This window comes from Gossypium hirsutum, chromosome D07 (genome assembly GCF_007990345.1).
Source record: "Gossypium hirsutum isolate 1008001.06 chromosome D07, Gossypium_hirsutum_v2.1, whole genome shotgun sequence".
Taxonomy (NCBI): domain Eukaryota; kingdom Viridiplantae; phylum Streptophyta; class Magnoliopsida; order Malvales; family Malvaceae; genus Gossypium; species Gossypium hirsutum.
The window spans coordinates 6,047,092-6,057,461 of NC_053443.1; the positions used below are offsets into that span (position 1 = coordinate 6,047,092).

Here is a 10,370-nt window from a genome sequence, read left to right on the forward strand (position 1 = left end):
AATAAAAATAAAAAGGTTTGTGAGTTTCTCCCCACACACTGTGCACTTGCATTCTTGCATAACATGAGCTCTCTACCTGGGCTCCATCCGTTTAAGTGGAAGTAAACGCTACGCCTTCGTGAGTTAACTCGTCCCTCCGCACAGGCTAGTGAAATACTTTCGGGTTACATATGACTTATGCTTTCGTGAGTTAACTCGTCCCTCCGCATAGGCATAAGTAAATGTAATCCCTCGAATTGAGCTCGTAAGCCTGTGATGGGTGATGACCGAGGCTCCGTACTAACCTTAGTAGGTGACAGTATGGACAATTCGAGTACATCTCTAGAACCGAAACCGCATATAGTGAACCGTACGAGCCACCCGAGTAGAGCCATGCCGAACCTCTGTCCGTTTGATGATTACCAAAATAAGTACACGGGAGAAGCGCCTCTTACCTTTTATTCCTTTACATTTACACTTATTTGCAAATGAATTAGGTCTGTTTAATAAATTGGGTCGGGTAGATTGTCTGATGGTATGTAGAGTAGGTTTTTGTAAAGCATGTTGGGGCAAAAAAATGTGGGTCTGTTCCACCAAATTACATAATTGAATAGCTTAATTTGTTAAATTTCTATAGTCTTTATTTTTTATTTTTCTTTTGTTTGTATCTGTTGTGATCTCTAACCAAGGTTATTTGTTTTTCATTTTATTTTTCATCATGCATCGTAGACATCTCATTAGGAAGGTGTTGGTTAAATATTGGTTGCCAAAAACGGGTTTCTGATGGAGGAGTCAATTACACGAGTAACCGAGAAAAATGCTCTAGTCCGAGATTGGTCTTTGAAGACTCAAAAAGCGAAAAGGGACAGTTTAAAGGAAGGATATACCTCTGATCTTCCTGAGCGTGTGACTTTGAATGCTCGTCAGAATGATCTCGAAAACTTGACTAGGATTTGGAAGCAGTGGGACTCAGATAATAGAAGCATCTTCACTGAAAAGTATGGGGATATAGCACACTTGATAGCAATTAATGTGAACGAGCAGTTGATCCAAGCCATGGTTCGATTCTGGGACCCAGCTTATCAGTGTTTCACTTTCAATCAGGAAGATATGACTCCGACCATAGAAGAGTATGCCGCTTTGCTTCTCATCGATAATGTGCAACTCAACAAGATATATGTGAAGGAGCCTAAACCAATGACCTTCAAGAAAAAGCTAACGAAGTTGACGGGGATGACTGATACATGGGCTGAAAAACAGATAAAGAAGAAGAATGAAGTCAATTGTGTTCCATGGTTTTCTCTTCGGGAGTTAGTTCAGAATCATCCAGATGTTTTGAAAAGAGTAGATTTGTTTGCCTTGGCCGTTTACGGACTGGTCGTCTTCCCGAAGGTTCTTGGGCATATTGAAGTTGCGGTTGTGGATTTCTTCGAAAAGTTGAAGCAAAGAGTCAACCCGGTCATCTTGGCTGAGGCTTTTAGATCTCTAAATGCTTGTAGGAGAAAAGGGGAAGGACGTTTTATCGGATGCGCTCAGTTACTGAATGTTTGGATCTTTAGCCATTTTTGGAATGTGGAGCGTACGCCTTTCCACATGTTTTCAAAGACATTCGCCCCGTTGGAAGCACACCTTGAAAAAGATTGGCCGAGGGATGTCACTGAACAACACTGGGTCTCGGTTTTTCAGAACCTCCATGCTGAAGATATAACTTGGAGAGCACCTTGGATCCATCCCTCTGTCTTGTTATACAAGTGTGGAAACCAAGACTGGGTGCCTTTACTAGGATTATGGGGAGGAGTTGGATATGCTCTATTGTTGGTTCAAAGACAGTTCGCTTCGCGACAGTTTGTACCAGTTACCGATGGATTGGCACAATCGGAGTTTGCCTTTATGGGTGAGGGTTACATGAAAAAGGTTCAAGATACTGCAAATTCCTGGAGGCAAATCTACCTAATGGAATTAGCTCTCTATGCTGATACTATCACTGTAGACTATGACCTATGGAGGCAACGACGAGTGAAGAGTCAAGTAATCCCACCGATTGATGAAGCTTGCCAGAATCCGTTCTTAGAGAAAATCCCATCCGAGCTAGAAATTGCAAGACATGAATTTGAACGTGAAAAAGCCAAACTGTTGCGAGATATCAGTTCTCTCCAGGAGGAGAACTACTAGCTGAAGATTGATGTCGAAATTGAAAAATCCAGAACCGAAAAAGTCCAAAAAGAAGTTGAAGTTACGAGAAAGGATTTAAGGGACCTTCATTTGGAAAACAAGAAATTAAGGGGCACTATAAGAAATAGTGGATTGGGCAAAGCATCAGCAGAAGGAAGGAGGAACTAAGTAATATCAAAGGTGGGATGGAGTTCTGGAAAGCCAAAGCGAGAAAAGAAGAGGAAAGAGCTGCACGTGCTATGATAGAGTTGAGGAAGAAGAACGCTGAATATGAAACTGTGACTGCAGAACTAACGGCTAGTCAGTCTGGGCATCAAGAGCTAAAAGGAAAAATTCGAAGTCTAGAGAGTACACTGCAAGCTCATCAGCAACATTTGGATGACCTCTTGAGAGCTTTAGAAGACAAGAACGGTCAGCACGACAGAGACATTCGCGCGTACGAAATAGTCCTCCAAGAAAAGGATATGCATCTCGGTGGTTTGATCAATGAAATTCGCAAGGCGGTTGTGCAAATAGTGCAATTATCTGATGAAGCTGAAGTTCTCAGTTGCCAATACCCTCCAAACCAAAGGTCAAGCATATCGGAGTTCCTAGAACGTATAAAGAAGCAAGGCGATGTGGCTAAGAAGTTTGTGTAACTGTAAAGCTAATATGGCAAAACTTTTTGTAACAGACTCTTTTGATAAATGAAACGCCCAAGTATGGGGCCATTTTGGAATCAACACCTATTTTTGCATATTTACGCATGATTAACATTCATTAGTTATTCATTCATTTATTCATTGCATGCTCATATCTCCCTAATCATTCGCTAAGGTTAAAACCATCTAATCCACAGTTACCACACTACGAGTCTGGAATCACGTCACTCCTATAGGACGCGCTTGAGAGCTAGAGCTATGGATGCCGAACTTAATGAAAGGATGGAAAGGATGGAAAGAACCCAAAGAGATTTGTTGGTGAGATCTCGAGAGGAATCACTCGAGCAAAGGGATCAAATGGCTAAAATGATGGAAATGATGACGGCCTTGGTCAAAGGAAAGGGACCTATGCAGAGTCCTGATGTCGTAGAGCCGCCTCAGTCAAGAGCTAATCAAGACCCACTTTATCCCCCAGGATTTAATCCACCTAATGTCCACGCAATGCAACGAGGATACCCCCAAAGGGAACCGACAGGCCTAGAACAACATCCTACTCCATCTGCTCATTTAGGACAAGGAATGTTTGTATCGAACCCTGGGGCTAATCCCTCAGATCCAATTATTCCAGACTTAGATGATCCTGTAGAAGTAGCAAGGCTGAGAATTGATGACAATAACGCTCAAGATAAGTATAGGATCCTAGAAGAGAGGATCAAGGCAGTAGAAGGCGCTGAAGTTTTCTCTGCTTTGAGTGCCAAAGAGCTCAGTTTGGTACTTGATTTGGTCCTACCCCCAAAATTTAAGGCTCCTGATTTTGAAAAGTATGACGGAACAAGATGTCCAAAGGCGCATCTGATCATGTTTTGCCGAAAGATGACTGGTTATGTAAACGATGATAAATTGTTGGTACACTGCTTTCAGGATAGTTTGGCTGGCTCGGCTCTTCGATGGTATAATCAGCTCAGTAGAGAGAGAATTCGATCATGGAAGGATTTGGTGTCAGCATTCTGTGAGCAATATAGGCATGTCTCGGATATGGTGCCTGATCGATTAACTTTACAAATGATGGAAAAGAAGCCGACAGAGACTTTTAGGCAATATGCACAAAGATGGAGGGATATCTCTGCCCAGATGGAGCCCTCGTTAACTAAGACAGAGATAACAGTTCTCTTCATCAATACTCTGAAACCGCCGTTTTACGATAAATTGATAGGAAGTGCCACAAAAGACTTTGCAGATATTGTATATCTGGGGAACTTATTGAAAATACCGTCAAAAGCGGGAGAATGGAGGGCCCTGAGAGTTCGAAGAGGGCAGTTCCCGTAAAGAAAAAGGAGGCAGAGGCCCATATGGTTGGAACCGAGAGCCACTCTGCCCCCAATTCGTATCCCGCCCAACCACGACCTCATTATCGTCCACCTTCAAACTTCTACTTTCCTCCTCAAGGTCCTTACTATCAAACACCTCCGTCTTACCCCGTTTATGCTGTGAATAACCCAAGACCATTCACCGTGTTCCCACCAAACACCATGCCTGCACAAAGCCAACCCAAAAATGAACCAAGACCAGCAAGACCCAATCCTGAAAGACCTCAGTTTACTTCAATTCCTGTATCATATGGAGAGTTATACCCGAAGCTGTTGGAAAAACAGTTAATATCCCCACATTACATGGCACCTCTGAAGCCTCCATACCCGAGGTGGTATGATCCTAACGCTAACTGCATGTATCATGCTGGGAATCAGGGACACTCTACAGAAAACTGCATTGCTTTTAAAAGGAGGGTTCAAGGTCTTATTGATGCCGGCGTTTTACGATTAGACAGTGTTAGCAACGTGACGGGAAATCCTCTTCCTAACCATACTGCGGGAATGTAAATGCGGTAACAAACGAAGACAATTGGCGAGCCAAAGGTTATGTTACTGAAATAAAGACACCTTTGCGGAAGGTATGGGAGATGATGATCGAAAATGGCTTACTCTGTCCGTCTCGTAAGATTCTCAAAGAAGAAAGTACAAAAGACCAGAGTTTCTGTGATTTTCATGGCGTCCAAGGGCATGACATCCAATATTGTAAGGAATTTAGGAAATTACTTCAGGACATGATGGATAACAAAGAGGTCAAAGTCTTTGATAGGGTGGAGGGGGCCGAGGAAGGAAAAATATGTGCCTCTGATGATCAATCGATGGCTTTCCCCTGTAGCGTCGATAGACCCTTGGTGATTTATTACGAGGCAAAAAAGGAAGAGGTTAGTCAAGAAGTTAAACCGAGTTTGATAATCGAAGTACCTGCTCCTTTCTCTTACAAGGACAACAAAGCAGTGCCGTGGAAATATGATGTCAATATCATTGCGCCTGAAGGTGAAAAGTCAAAGGTTATGATTGAAGATGTCAATGAAGTAGGACATTTTACTCGCAGCGAAAGGTGTTATTCTCCCGAGACGGTTGAACCAAAGAAGAAGGTTGCTGGCCCGAGCCAAAAAGGAAAAGCACCAATGTATGAGGTTGAGGATGATGTTGAAACACAACTTGAGCAAGAAGTTAAAAAGGCTGTGAATGAGGAGGAAGCACATGAGTTCTTAAAGTTTATCAAGCACAGTGAATATAGCGTTGTAGAACAATTAAACAAGCAGCCAGCCCGAATCTCGGTACTATTTCTATTGTTAAACTCAGAGCCACATGGAAATGCCTTGCTAAAAGTGTTAAATCAAGCTTATGTGGCGAACAATGTATCTGTGGAAAAACTTGATAGGTGGGCAAACAATCTGAATGCAGATAATTTCATCTCTTTTAGTGATGACGAAATACCGCCAAATGGTAGGGGCTCCGTAAAAGCATTGTACATCACAACCAATTGCAAAGGTTACATATTACCAAATGTGCTCATGACAATGGATCTGCACTCAATGTTATGCCTTTGACCACGCTTTCTAGGATGCCGGTTGATATGTCCTATCTGAGGCCTTGTCATTCTGTAGTAAGGGCATTTGATGGGACACGACGAGAAGTCATGGGAAAGATCGAAATTCCTTTAAAAGTGGGGCCATGTGTATATGATATCGAGTTCCAGGTCATGGACATCACGCCTTCATACAATTGCCTCTTAGGAAGACCTTGGATCCATTCTGTTGGGGCGGTTCCATCGTCTCTCCATCAAAAAGTAAAGTTCATCATGGATAGCCGCTTGATTATTATCGATGGTGAAGAAGACATCGTTGCATCGATCTCTGCTGATACACCCTACATCGAAGTAAGCGAAGATGCTGTAGAATATTCTTTTCACTCCTTGGAATTGATTAATGCGGCATTTGTTGCTGAAGGGAATAAGATCCCCATTCCCAAACTGTCGAGGAATACCAAAATGGGAATTAAGCTGACTGTGGGAAAAAGAGCTCGGGCAAGGAAAGGTTTGGGAAAATATCAACAAGGGATGGTTAGAGCTTTGAAACCAACGCACCATAAGGGTCGATACGGTTTGGGGTTCAAGCCAAATATACATCAAAGAAGAAAACAATTGCAGAAAGATCGAGAAAGAAGAATCGCAAGAGCTTCAGGCTAGGATTTGGAATGGGAGCCGTTGGCGTATCCTCCTTTGTCAAGAACATTTACATCAGCAGGAGTGATGTACCCAGGGCAGGACAATCCGCAGGTCACATTATTGATTGAAAAGGGTCTTCAGAATATCAGCCTAAATGCTATTGACAATGAGAGTGATGCAATTAAGAATGCTTCAATGATACGCCATTGTCCTCCAGGATATATTTTGAGCAACTGGACTGCTGTGGACCTCCTTGTAGTTTCTAAGTCCCCTTCAGAGTAATGCCCAATGTTAACCCTTCATTTTGTGTGTCCTTAAACAGTAGGGTTCCTTTTGTAAGAGCTTATGTTTGCTCTTTATCATTTCAATGATCATTAATGAAGATGCATTTTGTTTTATATTATCATGTTCTTTTCATTTCCATTAACTTCACGACTACTCCTTCTATTCATTTCCTTTTCCAGCATATATCTCATATCATCTCATATCATCGTGTGTTGATTCCAATACCTCAATGCTCTTCTATAGCTTTTTTCCATTCACCTTTCAGGTGCTCAGATATCAATGGCATGAATAATCCCGTTATGAATCCTGAAATCGATTTTGAGAGAGTTGTTTGTTTAGGAGAATTCGAAGCTGACGAAAATGCTGAAGATTGTGTCTCATCTCCTGATTTATTGAGAATGATGGAACAAGAGGAGAAACAGATCCTACCCCATCAAGAATCTGTTGAGGTAGTGAACTTGGGGAATGAAGAAAAGAAACAAGAAGTGAAGATTGTGACTTCCATTTTAGAAAACACAAGGCAAGATTTGATCGCCTTGCTCCGTGAGTACAAGGATGTGTTTGCCTGGTCTTATCAGGATATGCCAGGGTTGAACACAGATATTGTGGTCCATAAGCTCCCACTGAAACCAGAATGCAAGCCCGTTCAGCAGAAATTAAGAAGGATGAGACCCGAAATACTGTTAAATATAAAAGAAGTCAAGAAACAATTTGACGCTGGCTTCCTACAAGTCTCCAAGTATCCAGAATGGGTAGCTAATATTGTCCCAGTGCGGAAGAAAGATGGCAAGGTGCGAATGTGCGTGGATTATCGTGATCTAAATCAAGCAAGCCCTAAGGATAACTTTCCTTTACCACACATCGACACTTTGGTGGATAATACGGCAAAGCATTCTCTGTTTTCATTCATGGATGGCTTCTCAGGTTATAACTAGATAAAGATAACTCCCGAGGACATGGAGAAAACTACATTCATAACAATGTGGGGAACCTTCTGCTATAAGGTAATGCCATTCGGATTAAAGAATGCTGGGGCAACATATCAGAGAGCCATGGTAACGTTGTTCCATGATATGATGCACAAAGAAATAGAAGTTTATGTCGATGATATGATTGCCAAATCTCGGGAAGAAAAAGAGCATGTTGAAAATCTCAAGAAGTTGTTAAGAGGTTAAGAAAGTTCCAGTTGAAGCTTAACCCGGCTAAGTGTACGTTTGGGGCTACCTCGGGAAAGCTGCTAGGTTTCATTGTTAGTGAAAGAGGTATCGAGGTTGATCCAGACAAGATAAAAGCTATACAAGAATTGCCTCCCCCGCGCACACAAAAGGAAGTCAGGGGATTTTTAGGGAGGTTGAATTACATTGTTCAATTCATTGCTCAACTTACCAATCAGTGCGACCCAATTTTTCGACTCCTTCGAAAACATAACCCGGGAGAATGGAACGAGGAGTGCCAAGTGGCCTTCGATAAGATAAAACGGTATTTGTCTAATCCTCCTGTGCTAGTACCACCGACCCTTGGAAAACCCTTAATTTTGTACCTGACCGTGTTTGAAAACTCAATGGGTTGCGTACTGGGGCAACATGATGAGTCAGGGAGAAGAGAAAAGGCAATTTACTACCTCAGCAAGAAGTTCACAGAATATGAGGCAAAGTACCCTTCAATTGAGAAGTTTTGTTGTGCTTTGATTTGGACGGTTCGAAGGCTCAGGCAATACATGCTGTATCACACGACATGGTTAATTTCAAAACTGGACCCAATAAAGTACATGATGGAGTCACCTGCACTCTCAAGGAGGATGGCCCGATGGCAGATCCTATTAACTGAGTATGACATTGTATATGTGAGCCAAAAGTCAATAAAGGGAAGCGCAATAGCTGACTTCTTGGCAAGTCGAACAACAGAGGAATATGAACCTTTGAGATTTGATTTCCCAGATAAAGATTTGATGTGCATTTCAGAAAAAGAGGGCGAGTCATCAAAAGAGAAATCATGGAAGATGAGCTTTGATGGTGCATCAAATGCATTGGGGCATGGGATAGGAGCAGTCTTAGTGTCACCTGAAGGGGACCATTACCCGCTTACTGCCAGATTGAATTTCTTCTGTACAAATAATATAGCGGAATATGAGGCTTGCATCATGGGACTTCGTGCAGCCATCAAGAGAAAAATTAAAATTTTAGAGGTACACGGGGACTCAGCATTAGTCATTTATCAAATTCGTGGAGATTGGGAAGTGAGAGATCCAAAATTAGTCAAGTATCACGATCTCATTACGAAATTGGTCAAAGAATTCAGAGAAGTGACTTTTAACTACTTTCCACGAGAAGAGAACCAATTGGCTGATGCTCTGGCCACCCTGGCTTCAATGTTCAAAGCAAGCAGAGAAACTGAAATAATGCCTATCCAAATGAGCATATATGAGACCCCCGCACACTATTTTAGTATTGAGGATGAGTCAGATGGACGACCATGGTTCCATGATATCCTAGAGTACATCAAGAATCAAAGGTACCCTGAACAAGCAAATGAGAATGACAAAAGAACAATCAGGAGAATGGCGATTGGATTTGTTCTTGACGGGGATATTCTATACAAAAGGGGAAAAGATCAAGTGCTCCTGAGGTGCGTAGACGCTGTTGAAGCTAGAAAGATACTTGAAGAGGTTCATGAAGGAATTTGTGGAACACATGCCAGTGGTTTCACCATGGCCAGGCAGATTATGAGACTTGGTTATTATTGGCTGACGATGGAAAGGGATTGCATTGGTTACGCACGAAAGTGCCACAAATGTCAAATTTACGGCGATAAAATTCATGCAGCTCCGTCGCCCCTTCATGTCATGACTTCTCCGTGGCCTTTTTCTATGTGGGGCATGGATGTTATAGGGCCAATTTCCCCGAAAGCTTCCAATGGACACTGATTCATCTTTGTGGTTATAGACTACTTCACAAAATGGGTAGAAGCCACTTCGTTTGCTAATGTGACAAAGGCTGCAGTCTGTAGGTTCTTAAAAAAGGAAATCATATGTCGATATGGTCTGCCTAAAAGAATCATTTCAGATAATGCTTTGAATTTGAACAACAAGATAATGAAAGAAGTATGCGAGCAATTTCAGATAAAGCATCATAATTCTTCACCCTATCGTTCGAAGATGAACGGAGCAGTGGAAGCGGCTAATAAGAACATTAAGAGGATTATCGGGAAAATGACTGAGACATATAAAGACTGGCACGAGAAGCTACCGTTCGCTTTGTACGCATATCGCACCTCGGTACAGACGTCTACGGGGGCAACGCCTTTTTCTCTGGTCTATGGGATGGAAGCCGTTCTGCCTATTGAAGTAGAGATCCCATCCCTGCGCGTCTTGATGGAGACAAGATTAGAAGAATCAGAGTGGGTTCAAGCTCGATATGATCAGCTAAACCTTATTGAAGGGAAACGCTTGAAGGCAATTTGTCATGGACAGATGTATCAGAAAAGAATGATCACAGCCCATGACAAAAAGGTACGGCCAAGAGAATTTCGCGAAGGGGAGCTCATTTTAAGAAAGATCCTCCCGATACAAAAAGACTTTCGAGGAAAATGGTTGCCAAATTGGGAAGGGCCATACGTTGTAAAAAAGACATTCTCAGGAGGAGCTCTGATTCTCACTGAGATGGATGGGAAAGAATTACCCAATCCAGTGAACTCAGATGCTGTGAAGAAATATTATGCCTGAAAAAAAGTAGACAAAAAACAAAAAAAAACAACAAA

At 42.2% G+C, this 10,370-nt stretch overlaps 1 protein-coding gene across 1 annotated transcript; it reads left to right on the plus strand.

Moving 5' to 3' along the window:
* The first annotated feature begins 4,749 nt into the window (after nucleotides 1-4,749).
* On the plus strand, nucleotides 4,750-6,611 carry LOC121219484 (uncharacterized). The gene is made up of 3 exons (XM_041097732.1): nucleotides 4,750-5,630; nucleotides 5,726-6,198; nucleotides 6,409-6,611. Exons 1-3 carry the CDS (start codon nucleotides 4,750-4,752, stop codon nucleotides 6,609-6,611), a joined length of 1,557 nt encoding a protein of 518 aa, XP_040953666.1.
* The last annotated feature ends 3,759 nt before the right edge of the window (nucleotides 6,612-10,370 follow it).

Coding starts and splice junctions, on each gene's coding strand:
- LOC121219484 (XM_041097732.1), top strand. CDS start 4,750: ATGATGATCGAAAATGGCTTACTCTGTCCGTCTCGTAAGATTCTCAAA. Junction 5,631..5,725: donor AGGGGCTCCGTAAAAGCATT/GTACATCACAAC, acceptor CACGCTTTCTAG/GATGCCGGTTGATATGTCCT. Junction 6,199..6,408: donor AAGAGCTCGGGCAAGGAAAG/GTTTGGGAAAAT, acceptor TTACATCAGCAG/GAGTGATGTACCCAGGGCAG.